At 41.3% G+C, this 23,014-nt stretch overlaps 1 protein-coding gene across 8 annotated transcripts in view; it reads left to right on the top strand.

Annotated features, from left to right (window-relative positions):
- Nucleotides 1-23,014, top strand: part of KCTD1 (potassium channel tetramerization domain containing 1) — a 127,048-nt gene that overhangs the window by 57,794 nt on the left and 46,240 nt on the right. For 4 of the 8 annotated variants that reach the window (XM_087707148.1, XM_087707150.1, XM_087707149.1 and 1 more), the window contains exon 2: nucleotides 13,612-13,790. In XM_087707148.1, coding sequence (XP_087563274.1) covers nucleotides 13,612-13,790 — 179 coding nt within the window. Of the gene's footprint in view, nucleotides 1-12,016; nucleotides 13,150-13,611; nucleotides 13,791-23,014 lie in introns of those variants that run through there. The other 4 variants (XM_087707147.1, XM_087707145.1, XM_087707146.1 and 1 more) reach the window with 3 other exon arrangements.

Raw genomic sequence — 23,014 nt, forward strand, 5'->3', positions numbered from 1 at the left:
GGCGAGGTTGACCGAGAGCCCGTGGAGCTGCAGGACTCTGATGGTGGTGTCCAAGTCGTTCTGGGCCTGCCCCCTGGACGACGAGTGGATGAGGATGTCGTCCAGGTAGCATTCCAGTCTCACGGGAAGGGACCAGAGATGCGCAGCGACAGCGGCCAGCAGCTTGGTGAATGTCCGCGGGGCCGACGAGAGGCCGAAGGGGAGGGCCCTGTACTGGAAGTGGCGATCGGCGAACTGGAACCTCAAGAACTTGCGACGCGCCGGGTGTATCGCAACATGCAGGTACGCTTCTTTCAGGTCGATCGAAGTCAGCAGATTGCCTTGCCTGACGCAGCCCAGAATGGTCTGAAGGGACTGCATCTTGAAGTGCTTGTACGCCAGACGTTTGTTCAGTTTCTTTAGGTCCAGAATTGCCCTCACCCCCCCCCCCCCCTGATGACTTGGGGACCAGGAAAAGGATGGAATAAAACCCCCTGCCTTCCTGACCCCTGGGGACCTCGTCTATGGCTGCTATCTCCAGGAGATGGTCTATCTCCGCCCTCATAAGTTGGAGTTTGTGGGCGGACCTGGGGATGGGACAGTGGATAAAGGTTCTTGGGGGAAAGGATAGGAACTCCAGGGTCAACCCATAATGGACCGTGTTCCAGATCCAACTGTCCATCGTGGTCTCCTCCCACTGGGCGGCATAGAGTTGGAGACAGCCGCCTATGGGGGGGAGTTCTGTGACAGTCAAACTTCCGAAAGGATCTGTTAGAGTAACCCCCTCAGAATTGCTTGCTGTTCCAGGGTCCTGGAGGAAAACTTTGTGGCCGCTAGTGAGGCGTCAGAGGAGTACTCCACAGCCACAATGATCTTACTGACGTCCTGCCTGGTTCTAGTGGTTCTAGTGTCTCCCGCTGGAAGCCCTGCTGAAGCCAGAACAGGGCTCCCCTGCTGAAATAGGAAGAGGACGAAGAAGCCTGCATGGCCCAGGCAGTAGCCAGGTGGGTCTTGTGAGCTGCTGACTCTGCCCTCTTGTCTTCAGCTTTAAGACCTTCCAACAGATCGGCAGGAAGGGAAGACAGAGAGGTAAGGGGCACAGCAGGATCATCCACTTGGGGAAGCTTCAGTAGCTCCTCTAGGGGAGCCTCCATAGTATAGAGCTTCCTGTCTGTCCCACTAGGGTTCACCATGGATCCCGGTTGGGCCCATTGCCGTTGTATAATGTCAAGGAACAGCTGGGGGGCTGGGACTAAGTCCAGAGGCGGAGGCACCTCTTTAAACAAGCCTGCGCCCGGGTCCTGGGGTCCAACTGTCTCGCTGGTGCCCTGATCTGAAGGGGTTTTGGCTGCCGGGGCTGGAAGACCCATTTGGGGCCCCGCTGCCCGAGCCTTAGAATGGCCCTAAACATGGCGGGATTGAAGAGCCCGGACCCGGTGGCCTGCTCAGGGGCAGGGTTCTCATCATCAGAGAGAACCGGAGCCTCTATCTCTGCCTCCTCTAAGTCAGAGACCTCACAGATCCCCGTGGGTGTTGGAGAGGCCTCCCTAGCCGCAGGGGCCTTAGGCTTGGCTATGCGACTCGCAGTAGGGACGGTCGCTACAACTGGCAGTTTGGCTGTCAGCTGTTGCATACCATCAGATAAGCCATGCGATATGGCACGAGCCACTACATCTTCCATGGCCTTGGATAACAGTACCTCCTGACCTTGGGGAGGGGGAGGTTCTCAGCCCCAGAATCCATATCCTCAAAGGAGTCTTCAGCCATGGAGTGGACTGGGGATCCCAGGGTGGCCCTGGATGGATTGGGGGGAAACCCAAAATCCTCATTAAGTGGGCCTAAAGGCCCCTGCTTCATTAGAACTGGAGCCCCCGGAAGCTTTGCGTTGTGCGGCCTGAGCCCTCTGGAATTGTTTTTGCAGGGCCTTCTGGCGTCTTTCAGCCATCTTTTCCTCAGTCTTAGAGGCCATCCCAAGTTTGGGCTGCGTCCCTTTGGAGGGGGCACCCACCCCATTACCCTTGGCCGCAGGATTGGGCCTACTGCGTTTGCTGGGAGTGGGCCCGGTCTGGTTCTCCTCTTGCCTCTCCCCGATGTTGCCACAAGGGCTTGTCTGCTTCTCCATGGCGTTGGTGGGTAGATTGTATAGGCCTGCAGGAGGATGGTTGTAGGCCAGGCGCTGGGCCTCTGTTGGCACTGGGCCCTTGCGCTCTAGTGAGGAGAGACTGAATGGAACTGGGCTGCCTGGCCACCCAGAGCGAGGTCCTGTGCTTATGGCAGCCCTCCGCGGCGATCTGATTAGTGGGACAGGCTGCGCAGCAAATTTAGTGGCTCGGGAACAAAGCACGCCAAAATTAACTGTCCAAAATGGCGGCCGTTTGCGTGCACGCCCCTGGAGCAACGCCAGGGCTTCGAGGAGCCTAGTGCTCCTTGCAAGGGGAATAACAGCTGTTAAACTCACCCCTCGCATTCGCAGGCGGTCGCCAACGCGAGCCCCGACGCGAAGAGCAGCTCAAATCAGTGTTTGGCTGGGAACTCTCCATGCAGCCTGTCCGCGCGATTTGGAGGCAACAGAAACAAACAGAGGCAATAGCCAGGGATTTAAAAGCTACCTGCACTATCTAAAGAACTAGAAGCTAAGGAAATTAAAAAAGGGAGCTACAACAAAACTACACTAGAGGGTCTGGGTCCAGCTTGTTGCCCAAGTACTGGAGCCCCAGAAATTACGATCCTGTAGGGCGACTGAGTTTTTTGAAACTGAGCCTCTGAGGCAACCAAGAGGCGGAGCTACAATAAGTTTTAAACTCAGTTCCTTGGGCAGCAAGCTGAAGTTAACCCGTGCTTGGACACTCCAAGCAGCGCCTATGAGAATGAAGCAATATTACTTCAGGGCTAAGAATAGCATTTCACAATTTTTTAACCATAACAGTTTATGGTAAACAACATGATGAAGTTTCCAAATGAAGTTTTCTACTGTAATAAAAAATCCTTTTTCAAATGTGCTTCTTACAGTGTTCCCTTGTTTGCAGTAGTGGATCCACTGCTGTTACAATCCAGGTTAAAGAATAGAGCTGCTGATTGCTGTTGGGTACCATAGAGTTCACTTGACCAACTTTTTATTCTGGTAGTTACAATAATTTTTCATTTACACAGACCTTTGCCTGGCCAACATCAGTCATTATTTCTATACAATCATGGATTATTTTCTGCTTAATATTACTCAAAACAGGAAAAATAGAAAGCTAATTGCTAAAGTATAAAATCCCTCCCCCCAATTTAGTAATCTAGCCAATTTTTTTAGCTTTTACATTACTTTCTTTTAAAAAAAAGATTTTTATTAACAAACATGTAAAATACACACATACAAAAATTAGACGTACACCACATTTATACAATACAGTGCGAACAGGAATGTCCTGTTTTTTATATTAGCAATCATCAATCGGTATCGCTCACCTTATAATATTTCCCCTTCTATTGTATTTCATTTAGATTTCACCATTCTTAACCCTCTTATTTTACTCATAACTATTATTTTTGGGTGTTGTTATATTCTTTCATTGATTTTTGTTTCTTTCCTCCATCCACCTATACCATTTATCCCATCTCTGGTAGAATTCTGATTCTTCCTTTCCCTGTATTTCTTTAGTTAGTTTATCCATTTTGGCACAGTCCATAATCTTTCTTATTATTTCATCTTCATTTGGGATTAATTTGTTTTTCCATTTCTGGGCAAAGGCAATCCTTGCCGCTGTAAGTATATGTAATATTAAATACTGGATTTCTTTTTTGTATTTTACCGACATAATTCCTAATAAAAAGACTTCAGGTTTCCATTCCATTTTAACCCCTGTTATTGCCTCCAGCCAATTTTTGATCCTTTTCCAAAAAGTTTTTGCCTCCTCACAGGTCCACCATAAATGATAATATGTTCCGTGTATTGATTCGCATTTCCAGCATTTTGGGGAGGTATTTGTTGAAATTTTAGCTAACCTTGATGGTGCCAGGTGCCATCTGTAAAACATTTTGTACTGGTTTTCCTTGTATGGAACTGATAGTGTCATTTTTAAATTTATTCCCCCAAATTTTTCCCATTTGTCTAATTCAATATTATAGCCAAAGTTCTGCGCCCATTTTATCATTTATTCTTTCACAATTTCCTCTTCCAATTTATACTTCAGGAGGAATTTATATATTCTCCCTATCATCTTTCTATCTGGGCTTTGAATAATTTTATCTAATTTGTGTGGTTCTGTTTCGATGCCATATAATTTAGTATCTTTATTGTATTTAGTTTTGATTTGGAGGTAAGTTAGCCAGTCAACTTTCATGTTCTGATCTGCCAATTCTTCCAATTGTTTTTAAATTTCCCTGTCTATCAATTAAGTCTCTGTATCTTAGGATTTTGTTCCAATCTGTAAAATTTGGGTGAGTCGTCCTTTCTGTTGGTGATAGCCAATTTGGGATTTTCACATAGTGGATTTTTTTGATTTTGAACCATTGTTGCAGTAAGGCTCTTCTGATTAAATGATTTTGAAAGTATTTGTGCGTTTTATTTTTATAATCCCATAGAAATGTATGCCAGCCTGCCTGCAGGTCATGGCCTTCTAAGGTTAGAATTCTTTTATTCTTTAGCTCTATCCAGTCCTTCACCCATGTTATTGTTACTGCTGATGCATATAAATCCCAATTTGGTAATGCTAAGCCTCCCCTCTCTTTGCTGTCTTGCATTGACTTTAGTTTAATCCTCGGTTTTCGTCCCTGCCAAATGAACCTAGTGGTTATTTTCTTTAATTCTTGAAAGAATTTTTTACCTGGATTAATAGGTGCGGCTTGCAACAGGAATAGGATTCTTGGTAAGATATTCATTTTAATTGTTACTATACGTCCCATAAGTGATAACTGTATATTCTTCCAATTTTCTAAATCTTTCTTTATTTGTATCACTAATTTATTATGATTATCATCTTTAATTGTGGAACATTTTGCTGACAGACAGATCCCCAAGTATTTCACTTTCTTAGTTAATTGCAATCTGGTTGCTAGTTCCAGTTCCTCTTCTTGCTTTTTTGTCATGTTCTTGGTTATCATTTTTGTTTTGTCTTTATTGATCTTTAGTCCTGCCATTTCGCCATATTCTTCTAATTTTTTAAATTACTTTCTAATATATACACAGAGCAAGTGACTATAACACATCATTTTTAAATCTGCGAAGACATTGTGAAATGTTATATTAAATTTTACCTTTAATTTTAAAGCACGATATATGGCAATGCATCAGGAAACTGAAAGAATACATCACATTGAAACACAAATTGGTTTTATTGATTACAAAGCCTGGAGAAGACGATCTACAATCCCTTTATAGAAGTAAACAAATTTGAATATGCATACAATTTTATACAGCAGCAAGGTATTTGATTGAATATAGAAAAGTATTTGGATATAATAGATAGTCTAGTGAGGTCAGAAAGGCTTTAAAATATAACTGAGGTAATGGAGCAACACTACAAAGACAATGAGGTTTTGAAAGAACAAAGAGGCAGTATTTCATGAACATAATACTTTATTTCTAGGGAGGTAGCCTTATTTTTTTCTCAGTTTATCAGCATTCCTTAGCCTTCTAAATGTTTTATGACTGAGCTTACTTGACCTGGAAAAGTGTATTTGGGTTAAAGTCTTTTAGCTTGATCACCCAGATTCTCTTTCAGGATTAACTATTAGATCTAGGATAATAGCCAAAACACTCTCTTTTTCTACCTTCTTAGAGATCTGTGCCATATTCTGGAATTAATTTTCATGACTATTTTTATCTTCTCTAAAATGTTTTGGAAATGCAGTTCAAGACAGTATACAAGTACTTGAGCTCAAACACACTTTCCTGCATTGTGGCAGTGAAATCAGTTTATGTCAGTATGTATTACTAGAAAAGATTTTTTCTTAATATCTTTAGATAAAAACATGATTCATCTATGTTATTTTTAAGGTAAATTATCAAATAAATATTAGTTCAGTAAATCTGGAACTAAGCCAACTTGGATGATAAACTTAAGTCAAAGTATCAAATTGTGACTTTTCTACTCATAAAATTACTGTTACACATTATCAGTCTGTAACTTTTGAACTTAACTGTTCTTTCCCAAGATTGCATTGTAACTTCTCAGAGAAAAGAGGAACCAATGTGCTTTCAGAAGCACCTTTGTCTTCGAATCCAAAGTGCTGCTCAAACCTGTTATATGATAACCTCTTTTTATCAATTTTAGGTGACCTTCGAGTAGGTTTTCCATTCTTTCTCAGTGGAAGAATTATTAAATCAACTTTTAAACCTCAGTGATGTTAATCTTTAGGAACCAATACTGGTGTATATGGTATGAACTTGTTGATTGGAAGCTGATTGGAAACATGATCTAGACAATGATAAACTTGCCAAGTCATTTTTCACCTGCATGACTATAAAGAGAAATCAACTTGCAAAATAAAAAAGGATTATTGCAACATTTTCCTGCTTTCCCATACATGTCTTACTACTGATTTTTTACATCACTTTGAAGTAATTCACAGGTTTTTTTTTCTTAATTTGGGTAAAGTAATTTGTCATGCTATTAGGCAACATTTTTAGGCATATCTAACCACTAGAAAAATGACTATACCAATTAAATTCAATTAAATTTATTTTGATAATATAAATATAGTAACCCTTTGACCTTACTTCATACTCTACTGACTTATACGAGGTAGAAGTATAGAACTGCTTCTGGTCACTGAAGTTACAAGTGACTTAAGTGATAATTTGGCATCCAAAACACCCCTAAGCCCATACCTAGTCCTGAAGAGGGAGTGCTAATTTATCCAACAATAGGATTGGGCCAGTTTGTGGATATGAATATTATTCGACCAAATATTTATCCATCATGCATATTGAATCTCCTTGAGCCAATCGCAGCACTTTCCCTGTCACTACTGATTCAAAGGGAAAAGAGAGTGTGTCACCTCCTTATTGATGATACTTCACTCCAGCCTCTAGATTATTTTTCCCAGTGGTTTCATATGGATATTAAATAGCATGGGGGACAATATTGAGTCTTGTGGAAGCATACAACACAACTGCAGAGGGACCAAACAGAAGATCCCCAGCACTGATGTGAGGGATCCTTCCCTGGATAGGAATTCAATCACTAAAGTACAGTGCTTCCATTTCCCCGTGGCACGACAAAACCGCGCTACGCAAAATAGCGGAGATTAAATCGCGTCGCTAAAGTCGCGACGTCATCACCGCACGTCATCACCGCGGGGACAACAGCGTGGCGACAGAAGGGCGTTCTTTGCCTCCAAAGGTAGCCCTCCTCCTCCAGCTGACAGCAGCAGTGGGCACGGGGCAAAGCGGGCTGCCCAGCAGCAGCAGCCTGCAGGAAGGGTCCAGCACAGCCACGGGGGGCAGCAGGAAGCCCGCGGGGGCCCGAGCAGGGCCACCGATGCTGGCGGCGGAGGAGGACGCAGCAGCGGCGGCGGCTGAGGTTCTCCCGGGGCCGGCGAAGCGGGCTTGCCCGGCAGAGGCAGGCCGCCCTCTTCTTCCTCAACAACATCTCCTTGGATGGGCAGCCGCGGCCACCGGGCAAGCCCGCTTCGCCGGCCCCGGGAGAGCCTCAGCTGCCGCTGCCGTCCGCCCTGCCTCTTCATCCCGGGGAGGCGCCGGCGGCGGAGGCCGCCCGTCCAAGGAGATGTTGTTGAGGAAGAAGAGGGCAGCCTGCCTCCGCCGGGCAAGCCCGCTTCGCCGGCCCGGGAGAGCCTCAGCCACCGCCGCTGCCGCGTCCTCCTCCGCTTCCTGCTGCCCCCCGCGGCTGAGCTAGACCCTTCCCGCGGGCTGCTGCTGCTGGGCAGCCCGCTTTGCCCCGTGCCTGCTGCCACTGTCAGCTGGAGGAGGAGGGCTACCTTTGGAGGCAAAGAACGAAGCATGTAGAACACCCTTCTGTCACCGCGCTGTTGTCGCGGCGGTAGGGTCGTTTTTTTCTTAGCGCTTCGGACGCCGCGGATTTGCCTCCGCACTTATGTCAGCGCGGATAAGGGCATCGCGGTTTTGTGGTGGAACCCTATTTCCCAAGTCATGGAGCTAGGCAATAGGTTTTGGTGAACTATGGGGTCAAAAATGCCATAAGATCAAAATATGGGTGACTCTCCCATTGTCTCTTTCGAAGGCCATTTGCTAAGGTGACCAATATAATTGTTGTGTTGAAACCACATCTAAAACCAGTCTCTGGCAACAAAAAAGTATCCATAATTTGTTGCAGTTGTTCAGCCACCACTCTCAAATTATTTTGGTCCAGAAGATAATGCTGGGAGACACGGCTAGAATCAGATAAATTCTTTTTAGGAGGTGTTGTATCATTTATACTTTAAACTCTAAATGTCATGGTTTCCATTATTGAGGTATTCACCACTGTTTCTATGCACTTCGACATACATGCAGGCTTAATTAAAAATTATAAAGAGCAAGGAGCAAGAAAGCAATGCTTGCCTTGACCCTCTCCAGTTTTTCAGGCCTCAGTGGCTGAAAACTCATCCTTCAATAAATAATCGTATAAAAGTAAAGGTAAGGGTTCCCCTCGGACATATGTGCTCCCGACTCTAGGGGGTGGTGCCCATCTCTCTTTCAAAGCTGAAGAGCCAGCCCTGTCTGAAGATGTCTCCGTGGTCATATGTGCCAAAGGTGCACGGAATGCTGTTACCTTTCCACTAAAGGTGGTTCCTATTTTTTCTACTTGCATTTTTACATGCTTTTGAATTGATAGATTGGCAGAAGCTGGAACCAGTAACAGGAGTTCACTCCGTTACGTGGTGCTAAATATTCAAACCACCAAACTGTTGACCTTTCTGATTGACAAGTTCAGCGTCTTAGCCATTTAAAGCATCTTCGTGTCCCTTAAAATAATCGTATAATTTCTCCATTTCGGGTTTAGCTTCCAGTTTAGTGCAGAGGTTTGACCATAAACTGCATCACAAACCTATCTCATTGCTTCTCGAAATTGGGATCCAGTTGATTTGTTTCACCAACACTTGCCACCTCCTTAACTGCCTAGAAATCTTTTCTGAGAGATTCACTACAGGCAAATTGTTATAAGGGCTGAAGCTTATATCTTTTAACTTGGAGAAATGGAGGGAAAATGCCTCTAAACCACTAATGGATCTGAAAGTGTGTTCTTCAACAGGCAAATCTTCTTCTAAATAAATTCATTCTTGTACGCAATAAAGAAATGATCTATCCCTGACATGTCTGAATTTCTATTTAAACAAGTTTCTCAATATGGCTTAAATGACTAGAAAAATCAAGATTTATTGCTATTATACCTAACGTCCTATTTCTCTCCATAATTACAACATGTTATACATTTATCTGTGCTCAGTCATATTCTGACTAAGTATATGCCATCTGTGCTCTGTATCCTCGTTTTATGCTCCTTAGTAAAAATGAAAAATCCTATGATGGGGTAAATGTCTATGGAGGTTCTCAGTCATCCAGCTCATGGTTGTCCCAAAGGTGGTTTTTTCAAGAGGCAACTGGACTTTCTGGTTTTTTCTTTTCTTTTTTCTTTTTCTTTTTTTCTTTTTCTTTTCTTTCTCTTTTTTAAGAAAAAAGAAAAAACCCCAGGAAGTCCAGTTGCCTCTTGAAAAAAGCACCTTTGGGATTATGAAGGGGTAGTCTATAAATCACCTGAGACTTCTTATAGATAGTCCTTGACTTACAAGCATAATTGGGACTGGAATTTCCATCACTAAATGGATGCAGTCATAACGCAATCTTAGTTACTAAGTTCCGGCATCCCCTGCTGCCTTTGTAATCCAAAGACATGTGAGTTTTAAGATAAGGCAGGAGTCCAAGGGATGCTATGGGAAGGTGAGGGTGTCCTGGGAGGGCCACCACATGTCACATATGACTTGGGGGAGGGAGATGCAGTACAGTGCAGTACAAACTAGGAAAGCCAGGAAAAGAATATGCTGCGGCTCACATGCTTCCTGGCCCGCTGTGGTTCTGGAAATTAAAAAAGCCTCTGAGCTGCAAGGCAAAACTTAGCCCCAGCCCAGCCCAACAAGAGATTTCTGCAAAGCTGCTATACACCAGGAAACCCCAGCCCAAACCCAGCACAGTTGCCCTTGCCACCCTGCACTTGAGGTCCCTGCTGCACTGCAATTTTGCAACTGCAGTTCACCTTTTCCACTATCTTCCTCCTCCTGCTGGGCTGGGGATCATCAGGTGCTTGGTAAGTAAGAGTGCAGTCTATGCATGCTCCTGCAAAGCTTCCCCCCTGGAAAGCACCTTCTGCAAAGCCTCTCCCCAAACAGCAACTCCCACACAGCCTTCACCTTCATCACTGCTGGGGTTGCATCACCTGGTGATAAACAGGGCTGCTGCCCTACAACGCTCACCACATGAATCCCAGCACTACACTTTTCACCTAGGGCCTGGATCCCGGACCAGCAGCAGAAGGAAGAAGATGGTGAAGGGTAGCAAGGAGCAGCAGGGGTATGTCATAGAGTGCAGGGCATCCAAAAAAGAAGGGTGGGGGGAACATCGGGTTGGAACTGCCCTTGAGATTTTAAGGGGGGGGGCAAGTTTTGATCACCTGACCACGGGGGCACTGTAAGGGCCATAACATCAGTTCATCTTTTCTAGCACTGTCACAAGTTTGAATAGTCATTGAAAGTATGTCAAAGACTACCTGTATTGCACAGTAAAGTTAAGGCTTCAGCAGGAACACCAGTCATATCCATTGAAAAATCCTCCAAAACATTTAGGATCTGCTCTACTTCTATAAGTTTTCAATTCAGTTTACCTAAAATGGCTGAACAAATGCCATTAAACATTTGTTATGTTTGTTGCTTGGCTCCAATGTTTTTGAGGCCTCTGAAATTCCAGAGGTTTTTTAATGTGTTGGCAAAGTCTTTTACCAAAGCTAAACTGTTTATTTCATCATTTCTTTAAAAATATCACGGAAATAAGCCTGAGCAATGTATAAGAAATTTAGAACTGGAGTTCAAGTAATCCTTGACTTAAACCATTCATTTAGTGACAGTTCAAAGGCTATGGCAGAATCTCCACATGATCAAAAGACAGGCACTTGGCAACTGGCATGTACTTATAATAGTCACACCATCCTAAGGTCATGTGATCACCATTTGTAACCACCTCAGCAGACTTTTGACAGGCAAAGTCAATGGGGAAAGCCAGATTCATTTAATGATCACATGATTTGCTTAACAACTGTGCCAAAAAAGATTTACTTAGCCACATGATTATCTTAAAGACTGTGCTAAAAATTGTCATTGTCAGGTCACGTGATAATTTGCTTTTAGTTCTTATAAAGTTTTATTAAAAATGATATATTTTATGATTATTTAAGAGGATGTACTACAATTAGGTAGTTTTGTCTAACTGAATAAGTTCAACTCTGGAATTTGTATCATGGTTTATATTCTACTAATAAATTGAAAATATGTTATGGTGGAATATGACAGTGAATACTTTGTGATGTAGTTATCCAAAGCTTAATTGTGATCTGTTTATTAGAAAAACAGTTTTATAAAGGAAATTATGTTTTTTTTCTATAGGGCAATTTTTTTCTTTGCTTGTGATCATTTTGTATGAAATTATATCTCGTCTCCAGATACATTTAATTTTACTTTGTGATGTTGCTAAACTTTACACTTTATCAGTGTCATCTCCTTTCCTAAGCATATAATCACATGTTACATGCTGGTAACAGTCTTCCCACACCAATGATTGCTTTATAAATAAACTAGTTTATTTCCAGATAGGTCTTTCCAGCATTTCCAGACCCTATGTTCATAGTAGTGTGCCAATAGGGATAAGTAGAAGTAACCGAATATATTTTTCTTTACAGAGATTTGATTTTTTGCTCTCTTTGGAATTCATTACTTGGATCTAGTGTTACATTGCTGCTTTTCTGGGATCTGGGATCCTTAATTAACCTACCTTTAATTATGGAAAAAAAATGCTATTCTTTTGAAAGAACATGATATAAAATGTTATAATTAAGTATTTTTTCCTATTTATACATTTACTTATTTGCAGTATCTTATAGTGTGATCAGTTATAATAAATGGCTTGTTCAATAGAAGAATGTGCCTATTTTAACCAGAAATGATCCAAATGATTCAGCTGATATGCAGGTCTACATCATACACTTATGTTATGGGTCATAATTCTAGCAAAAAGATATTTGCAGCTGTGAGGGAGACATAATTTTTTTAAAAAAAATCTTAGGAATTTGAATTATTTTAAGCATTCCACTTTTCAGAACTAGAAGTCCTGCTTCATAATTCTTATTCTGTAATCTGTGTAAATCTTTTGAGATAGTCTTCAATTCTGATCTCTGAATGAACACAAATGTTCAGTTGTTTTCAGTAGTAATCTCCATTACATTAACTGAGAATGCAGTAAACCTATTTTTGAATGGATACATATATGACTACACAGTTAGAAGAAGGCACATGCTCAAGGTCACTTACGAAGTTTTCCTTTTTTCTCTTAAATTTTACTAAATTATTAACGTTTGTTTGTACAACTAAATGGGTCACAACATGAACTAAATATATTGTACTTGAGCATGCTTTCTGTAAAATGGCACTTTTCCCTCCTGAAAATTCTAGGGTATAGCTGATACCCTCAGGCAATATATCCCAAGTTCATCACTGACAGTATGTGTTAAGAGTTAATAAGACTGTCTTACAAATGTGACCAGATTTAGATCTGTTTACATTCCATAATTGTGAAACTGGTCTGCCTTGCTGGCTTCAGCAGAATGCTTCCTTTTGCTCTGCCCCACCCTAACTGTGCACAAGTCTACTGCTTGCTTTTTTTTAACTGACATTGCATTTCCAGTTTGTCTGAGGTGTTTGTTTCATCTGCATTTTGCTTGTGGTGCTCCTTTTGGAGATTTCTTGGGGAAGCTGCTGGGAATAGTGGCTAACTTGGGCAGAGAGGGGCATCTGTCACAACTTGTTTAATATTTACATGGAAAATGTCTTTCTCAAAGGCTTTCGGTGCCCCATGTTTTACAGTACATGAACAGTTGGCTAGTCCAGGTGTTTCCTCAACTCTTTGCGTGATATGTGACTTGGAAATTCAAGAGAAGAGTTGGCAGAATGGAAGAGCTGAGGGTTTGTATTTACCTATTCTAACTGCTTAGGAGATAGAAGGGTTTGGGGCACAACAAACAGCTTCCTCTCCCCCTTCCTGGAAACTATATTTTTGAACGGGTGCTAAATCAGTAACTTTAATGATGTAACCAGCCTCTGCAATAAAGCATTGATCGGTTTTTGTTTTTAGCCAAAAGCCTGAAAATACTGCCTTACCATCATGTAGGTTTAAATGCCACAAATATTTATTGGACGTTACAATTGTAGTGCACTAAATTTCAACTTTTCAAACTAAATGATTCTTAAAATATATTTAAATATAAAAAGTGATGGTATATTTTTGTTTTATTCACTCCTAAATGTGAGTGTTTAGTATTTTATTACTGATATTTTTATTCATTACTGTTATTATGATTACTGTTATTTTACTGTTAGTTTCCTAAAATAGCTCAGATCCCTAACATGCTTTGTGTCTCTTTACAGGACAGTCGGCCCAATATGTCAAGACCTCTGATCACTAGGTCCCCTGCATCTCCTTTGAACAATCAAGGCATCCCCACACCAGCACAACTCACAAAATCTAATGCACCGGTTCATATTGACGTGGGTGGGCACATGTACACCAGCAGCTTGGCCACACTAACTAAATATCCCGAATCAAGGTAATTCTGTGGACTATGTTGCATTTTGTCCAGAAGCTCTGTTAACTTGCTCCCTTTTTTCTTTCAATTTTTATGCTAAATCTTTATCTAGTATTAAATCTTTTCGTGTAAAAGTGTGCCCCAAGTTTCTGCCTTAAACTGATTGTTGGAAAACATTTTACTAAAGGAAATCAAGCAATGTTTCTTTGCTCAAGAGCCATTTAATTTGCATCATCTGCCTGAATTACATCACTCCATGTTGATATCTTACATTACATTTTTCAATATGTCTCCTGACAACTTGTTATTTCTATGCTATTATGAGAAACTACTTAATATTTATCATAACTAATGATGCAACTTCTAAAAAAATTATATTTTGGGGTATTAAAAAAACCTGAGTTATCTTAAGGATTGTGTATATACAGAAGAGGGAGTGAAGATACTTTCCATTGCTCAAAGGACAGTACCAGAACCAGTTGATTAAAATTATAAGAACATAAGCTCAACTAGACATTGGGAGGAACTTTGTAAATGTACAAGCTACCAGCCAGTGGAACAGACTGCTACATTATATAGTGAGTTCTCTTTTACAGTAGGTTTTCAGACAAAGGCTGGATGATCATCTGTTATTTTTTTTAATATTTTTTTTATTTTTGAATAAACACAAAACACAACAAATGCTGCAAAAATATCTTCCATTACAAATTGTAAAGAGTGTGTCAGTTAGTTACAAAGAGCTTTCGTGCATCCCTTCCACAGTCATCACCTACAATTAATATCAAATTATATGTTTTAAATCAAATATGTTTTTATATATTACTATCATCATACCTCAATCTTCATATGACTATGATTGTATTTACGTCCCTTTATATAAAATATTCCAAAATTTAAAGCAAAACCACGTGATGGCATTCTGTTATCTATTTTCAATATCATCCAGCAACATTACATCCTTATGACACTTTCTAAATAAAAATTAATAATGTTTAATAACAAAGTTTCTAGACCTCCTTTCTTAATCACTGTTTACAATTTATATCCAATTTCCCTTTTATCATGTCAATACAAATATTACATTATCATTATCAATCATTTATTTAACAATATCCATCATCATTGCATTGGGGGGGTCTTAGTTTAACTAAATTTGACACTCTTTTTTAATATAAGCTTTTATACGTAACAGAGTTTCTAAGCTTCCTTTCATGATCACCATTTAGAATTTATACCAAATTTCCTCTTATCAAACCAATACATATGTGTACATTGTTATTATCAATTATTTATCTAATTATATCCATTATCACTTCATTTTTAACATAATGCTCTAATTTTAACTAAATTTGACTAATATTTTGTTATTAGTTTTCATATCTCAGCCTGTGCCTTTCCAGTAATAGTGCAGACTTATGTCTTTTGCCATTTGTGGAATTAGTCTTCTGGTTATTTCCTTAATCAAATTTGTGTGGACTTCTCTTCGCAACTTGTTGCTTTTTACATATCTTGTAAAATCTTGAGACCCTCCATCAGCTTCTTTAATCAGCTTATCTTTGGATATCAGTCGTGCTTTTGTCGAAGTTTCTCTCCTTGAATCCATCAATTCTTCTCTTTTTTCTTCTTCTATACCTTGAAATCTGGGGTAGAGCTCCTTTCCATCTATCTTCCCTTTCCATATTCCACTCTTTCCATCTCCAACCACACTCAGTTCACTGTCAGTATCCACAATTATCTTGCCTCTTTGTTCATTTTTCCCTTGGGTTTTTAGGACTCTAACCTCCACTTTTTCCATTTGCTGGATATCTTCAATTTTTCCATCGAATTTTACTGCATTACAATCTATATTTTCCAATCTCTTCTCAATTCTCTCTGTTGTTTCTAATAATTTTTGAATTTCAAACATAATCTGTTGTAATGTTATGGTTTCTTTTTGGTGTTGTGCCATACTTCCAACTAGTAAACACTGCCGCTCTAGTTTCAAAACAAGGTTTTGTTTTCCCTTCTCTCCAGTTGCCAAAGAAGCATCCAAAGAGCACCTGTATAAACAACCCATGCTCTTCTCCTTATCTCTTCTGTAAACAAGCTGAAGCTTTTGAAGTGCAAAGTCAAAATGATCAAAGAGAAAAAAGAGAAAGCAATATTTCCAGGACTCAACCTCCAAGTGGCAGTGTAACTTCTTTTCCCTCTGATGTTACTACCCTCTTTATATTCCTTTTATATCTTCTTTATATTCCAGGCTTAAAAGAAACAAAAATCTTAAATGAAGCAAAATAAAGAAAAAGATTTAATCCATAGGTAAAAAAAAGAAATAGAAGAAGAAAAACTTTCACTTTAAAAAGTAGGAAATATTTGCAAAACGTCCATCCATTTAAAAAAAAGGATAATACATTGTCCAATATAGCTTAATTTCACCGATTATTTTCTTTTCTTTGCAAGTTTAATTTAGCTTTGATTTTTTGGGGGGAAGTCTCTTTTATAACAATAAAATTTCCTCACCAAATGGACACACTTTCTCTTTCCGCTTTCCTCCTGTTGCGGAGCTGTCCCAACTTCAGCTTTTGGCTGTGATTCTTTTGCCGGCAAGAAGAGATTCTCTTGGATCAATCAGGGACTTTGCAATATCCCTGAGATAGACATACTCTTCCCTGTCACCGTCTCTTTGGGATGGTTTAGATCCAAAAGGACCGTCCAGCGGCAAAAGTATCAACTGCGATCTCGGAGCTCCGAGATCACATGTCGTACCATTGCGACATCCGCTCCTGTCTCCCGATTATTTGTTATAAATATGCTAGTGGATCCTTCATTGAACAATGGATTGGACTAATGACCTCTGTGGTCATTTCCAATGTCATAATTGTATTATTGTACTTTTTAATAAACTGGCTTTTGCATTGTTGTTCTTTTCATATGGATGTCTGGTTTTTTCAGACAACAGATTATTAAACATTTTCTTGCTGTCTAAAACAAAGTATCCAGTCAGTTATAACAAGAAAGAAATGCTGCTACTTTCTTGAAGCTATTTTATCCCAGAAGCTCCTTAGACTAAGCTGCCTCAAAATAATTATGGTAGTTGCTAGACTTTTCTGTGTAACTCCATAAAACTAATAAACAAAAGAATTTGGGAGGCAGCAAGTTTGTAATACCAGCAGCACACAGTTTTTAAACTATTGAACAAAGCAGCAAAAGAATAAACAGCAAAAAGAAAGAGGAACAGCACACTTATTCTAGCCTAACAGCACAAACTTTCATAGTCTCCGATAATCAAAAGATAATAATTCAAAAGAGATTAATTAAATAGTGCTTATTTAATCAGATTCTCAAATAGCTCACAAATTGATGACTAAATGATACCATGACTGCTTACAACTTACTTCAGCTTTCAGTTGTTTTACAGACATGCAAAGATTATAACTGCAAGGATTGGTTGTAAAGTTCATCACTTTCATAATTGTAACCAGTTACTAAATGAGGCAATCTTTAAAGAAGGATTGCTCATAATGTTACTTCTGCTCAAATCACAATAAAAACCAACTCTGCCAGTTGTATAGAAATGACTGACTGTTCTTGTTACATATATTTGCTGTTTTAATTTGGATAGTAGTTAATCTACAAAGTGTTTATTTAGCTTTGATAGATAAAAAGCAAATTGTAAAGTAACCAAATATATTAATATATTCCCTTGCATCAGTTTTATTTTCTGCAAAAATATTGTATTTTTTATTTTCAAAAAACATTATTAAAATCTATTGATGAAAGATTGGGGAAAGGATTGTAGATTTTTAGGATTTGGATTTGGATTTTATTATTTCCACTTCTTTTATAAAATGTGAAAATTCTAGAATTTCTAGGGAGAGCATAATATATTGAGGAACAAAAAATAGTAAAAGTTCCTGAAATACTTGACATAATAAAGTAACTGCAGAGTGGAGTACTCTAAATTTTGTGAAGCTGGATTATATTGTTCCTCTTGGGTGATCCAGTCTGACAAAAAATTCATAATTTACTATGTATTATATAATTATATAACATAATTACGTAATAATACATATAAGTATATAGTAACTTGACTCTTTTCTGACTAATAAATATGCATAAATGTTAAGCTAAGTGTGATTATTTGACTCGCTAAGAGAACTCTTGGCTATTTTGATGTGTTAGTTTTCTATTTCTTCTATCCTATTGCAATCAAAATCTTGGAAGGGTTTTTCACAGTAGAAGTTGTTTATATTTGGATGGACTCTTGGCGAACCCACCCACAAACTCTATCTGAATTTGCACACCCTTTAACAACAGCGCAATTTTTTCTTTTGGTATGGAGAGTGCATGTGGTATGTATGTGTTTTTTTAAAAAAATTATTTATTTCCAAAACAAACATATATTGTAAAAAGTATATCAGCTGGTTACAAAAAGCTTTTGTGCATCTCTTCTACCGTCATCAAATATAATTCATATTAATTAAAATATCTTAACTCAAATATTTACTATATTAACATCATCATACCTCCACTTTTATTTGACTACAGTTATTTAAACATCCTTCATCCTTAAATATACCAAAATTCAATCCATAACCACATACTGGCATTTCATTTACTTATTTATAAAATCCTCCATTAACATTAAATCCTCATGTATGTATGTATGTATGTATGTATGTATGTGTTGATTGAATGATCCCACAGCTTTTAATTTAATGAATTTCTTCTTAGCCATTGTACTATATTACTGTATTTTAATTAGTGGGGTATGTATGTGCAGAATGCTTGGCTGGTATGGATGGAGGGACTGAGAGCGTGGCCCGGAGCCCCCACCACTGAGTGCATAAGCAGAAGTGGATGGGGGCCCGGATCCGCCTCTCGTCCCAGAATGTATGGTATGAATGGCCTGCCGGGGAGAACGAAGGCCACGGGAGTGGAAGTGGGGTCTACGGGTGCGGGGATGGGCCGGTAAATCCCGGTCATAGTTGGGAGAAGCAGGTTTGACGGGAGTTATAGGGCTAGCCATTACCGGGGAAGGAGGGTTCGCTACGTCACAGCGATCCCTCCTTCTGGCCCTGTTAGCGCCACTCCAGGACCAGATGGTGAGAGTTGTCAGGGCCCTGGTCTCAGGCTGCTGTTGCTAAATGCCAGGTCTGTGGTTCACAAAGCTCCCCTCATCCGGGACCTAATATTAGGCGAGGGGGCAGACCTGGCATGTATTACTGAAACCTGGCTGGGCCATGCCCTCGTCACCTCAAGACTGGATTACTGTAACACGCTCTACATGGGGCTGCCCCTGAAGAGTGTTCGAAGACTGCAGTTGGTCCAGAATGCAGCCGCGTGAGCGATATTGGGTGTACCTAGATACACCCATGTTACACCCATCCTCTGCGAGCTGCACTGGCTCCCCATTGGTCTCCGGACGAGCTTCAAGGTGCTAGTCATTACTTTTAAAGCCCTACATGGTTTAGGACCTGGCTACCTGAGAGACTGCCTCCTGCCACTTACCTCCCAACGACCACTAAGATCGCACAGGTTGGGCCTTCTGCCGGTGCCATCGACCGGACAATGCCGGCTGGCGGCCCCCCGGGGGAGGGCCTTCTCTGTAGCTGCGCCGGCTCTGTGGAACGGTCTACTCATAGAGATCCGGACCCTTACCACTCTCCCGGCCTTCCGTAAAGCCACCAAGACCTGGCTGTTCCGGCAGGCCTGGGGCTGTTGATCAATATCCAGCCCCACTTAGACAGAATGGATGGTGTGTAATTTTAATAATTGTATCTTTTATCTTAAATTTTTAAATGCTTTTTTATCTGCCTGTAAGCCGCCCAGAGTCCCAAGGGAGTGGACGACATACAAATTTTATTAAAGTGAAATTGAAACATTTAGTCTCACCTTCACAGTCCAGCTGGGTACATCAAATATGCCTTCTGGCAGTTAGCATGCATTTTAATTGCTAGCATTAGTTGCATTATTCAATTTAACATGCTTTCATTTTATAAAAAACTAATGTACTTTTGTTTTAAATTTCTTGTTTGATCTTTGAAATAACTATATTTGTCTTGTTAAATTTAATATCACTATTATAATTGGGAATAAAAGTGTTACACTGTTTCCTCAAGTTGGTCTCTCTGCCCTTTTCAGAGAAATTTAACATCTTAGCTCTATATTCTTTGGCATTAAATTTTTGTAAAAGTCATCTTAGCTATGACTAATAGAGAAGAGCTATGTCAAAATGGGTAATTATACAGGTAGTCCTTATTTAATAACTGCAATTGTTTGGACCAGCAACTCTATTGTTAAGATGGCCGTTAAGCAAATCATTACGTGACACTGGCATAATTATGACATCAGTTCTGTTACAGTTAAGTGAATTACCTTACACCATATAGAGTGGTGACTATGACTTAAAATTTATTGCTGCTTCTCAATTGACTTTGCTTGTCGGAAGCCAGCTGTGAAGCTCACAAATACCAATCTCATGAGGGCAAGGTTGCTATAAGCAACATAAGTTTGAGGAGTACTTTTTCAGAGCCATCATAAGTTTGAATGGTTGCTAAAATAGGCAGTCAATAACCAAGAACTAGCTTCAATGCCTCCTCTGAAACTTTTCCCCTCAGGGAAAAGGGCGGCCTATAAATAAATTTATCTAATCTAATCTAATCTAATCTAATGGCTGGATCAATTACTAATTCAAATAGCAAGTTCTGCTTTGCTGATGGAAATTGCAATGACTGAGTATTTTCAGATATTAATGATATGCGAAAGTTCTGAATAGTAACAGCATATGCTGCTGTTTCTGAATACAGGCATATTGACATCTGTCCTGGCTACATATTGTTTTAGGTTTTATATTCCTAAATTTAGTATTCTGTGTTATCCTGTTTCTATCCTGTTCCTGCTCCAAATATGATTTTACTTTATTTTTGCAATTAATTATTTCTTCATTCAATGTATTTCTTTGTCTTTTCTCTAGCAAAGCTCAGAACAATTTATATAATACTTTTGTCTCCAGTTTTGTCCCACAATTCTTCTACCACAGATGCTAGTACAGCTTTTTTTTAATTGAAGAAAAGGCAACTCTATTCTCGGGTGCACTGCTTGGAGTGTCCAAGCAAGGGTTAGATTCTGTCCCACTGCCCAAGGACTGGATTGAAATTCTTTGGCCACGCCCTCTGGCTCCTTCCATCCTCAGTTTTTCAATTCAGTCCAAAGCCCATTGGACGTATTTACAGCCTTAGCTGAAAGAATTACAAGTACTAATCCCTTAGCATAGCTCTTTATTGTTTTACCTTTCCTTTTTAGTTAATTTAGACTTCCTTGCTTCGCTGTCTTGATTGCCTTGCCCTGAGAAGCCGGTTTTTGCTCTGGATGGAGCAGCACACTTCTCAGCCTCCCGGGTGGCCCGTCACGTCCACAGTACCGCCACCCAGCTGCTCTTCACCAGTGGGACTGTCCAAAGCTTTGGCGGCCCATCCAGCATTCAAGAGGCACATCCTACAGCTTCAGTGGGCCGTATGGCGAAGAGATCACACAGGAGCGTCCAGCCATCTGCCAGAGCCACGCTGTGTGTTTTCTCGCTGGGCGTGGCCATTTTGGGAAGCAGCAGCAGCCATTTTGAAGGTGGTTTTTTTCCCGCTGAAAAGCCGGATTGCTGCTCCTTGCTGCTGGAGCTCCAGGACACAGCGGATCCTCTTCATCTTCCTGCAGCGAACTTCAGGCAAGTGCTTGGGCATTCAGAAGCCTTGGCGGCTGCCATCCTCCATAGATCTTTCCCCTGCTAGTGGCAAATTTCACCTGCGGTCCCAACAGAGTCTTGCCCCTCCTCCTGACCATAGCGCCTCAGCCTGAGTGAGTGCGTGGGTAGAATTCATCATCTTCCTCCAGGCTTGCAATTTCTCAGACTCGGCTGTCAGTATCTCGGGCAGCATGGACACAGATTCCATTGCCGAAGCTCCTGAGCAAGGGCCTCCACCGGGGTGGATAGGCCCTATAGTAGAAGGGCAGGCAGGGCGGCCAGAGAAGCTATAAGGGAGATTGGCAGACACCCTTACTCCAGGAAGGACCTGCAGGACAGGATAAGGTGGATGCCAGGCGCCAAAAAGCCCTAGAAAGGCAATTTGAAAGGGTGCAGAGGCAAACCATTACAGTGGCTCAGGTCCATCATGAGGACCCATCTGAGTCCCCGGGGAGTCACGGCCTTTCCCAACCATCCCCTCCCCCTTCCTCCTGTGGGGGAGAACCACAGGAGCTCTCCTCGGAACACTCATATGGAGGGTCCAGGTCCCCTTCCCCTTCTATTGGTGGGGGTACAGATCTCTTTGACTGTGGGTAGTGGAAGATGAGGATTCTCCCCCTCCTGTGCCCTGTAGGCCGGCCTCATGTTCTACTTCCAGGGTGGGGACCTGCCCAGTGCAGGACCAGGGACTGGCTCTCTCAGCTGAAATGAGGGAGGTGATTGCTTTTGCAATATACCAGGGCATTGCCCATGGCCTCAAAGAACATGCTGAAAAATCGGGCCAGGGGCACAAGAGCAAGTCTAAGACTCCCAGACCTTCCTCGCCTCCCCCCTCCGTGGTCAGTGCTGAATCCGTCTCAGAGAGGGAGGATCTGGCTGAACCAGATCTGTCTGAGGACAAGGGTTTGGTAACTGATAAGCCCACCTTCACCGGGCTGTTCAAGCCTTCGCTATTTAAGTCTATATTACACAAGGCAAAAGTCATTATTTACCAAGAGGCGACCCCCACCATTACTCGGGAGTCTACCGGCCCTGCTGACCCCAGTGGGGAGTTGTTTGATGAGACCATTCAAGCTCAGGACCTGATGCCTGCGCCCAAGTTATTCAAGGATGTTGTCAAACACCAGTGGGTGCAGCCAGGGACCTTGGCAACCCCAGGGTTTAATTACAAGCGGCTTTACGCCATAGAGTCTGGAATGGAGGATCTACTCAGATTACTGGAGGTCGATGCTCCGGTGGCAGCCCTGACCTCTAACTCCATCCTTCCCCCTCTTCTCTTGGAAGGGCTCAAGGTGGAAGATAAGAGAACGGAAAGGGCTTGTCATAAGACCCACCAGGCTGCAGCGTGGGCCATTAATTGAATTGAATTGAATTGAATTTATTATATTTCTATGCCGCCCTTTTCCCCAAGGGGACTCAAGGCGGCTCACAACCCAAGTCAGGGGGGGGGGGTAGGAGATACAAATGAAGAAAAAAAGACATGGACAGACAATACCACAATTTAAAAGCAACTCAACAGACACACCAT

This window comes from Thamnophis sirtalis, unplaced genomic scaffold (genome assembly GCF_051295495.1).
Source record: "Thamnophis sirtalis isolate CommonGarterSnake01/CBP01778 unplaced genomic scaffold, rThaSir2_p1.2 scaffold_2, whole genome shotgun sequence".
In the NCBI taxonomy this organism is placed as follows: Eukaryota; Metazoa; Chordata; class Lepidosauria; order Squamata; family Natricidae; genus Thamnophis; species Thamnophis sirtalis.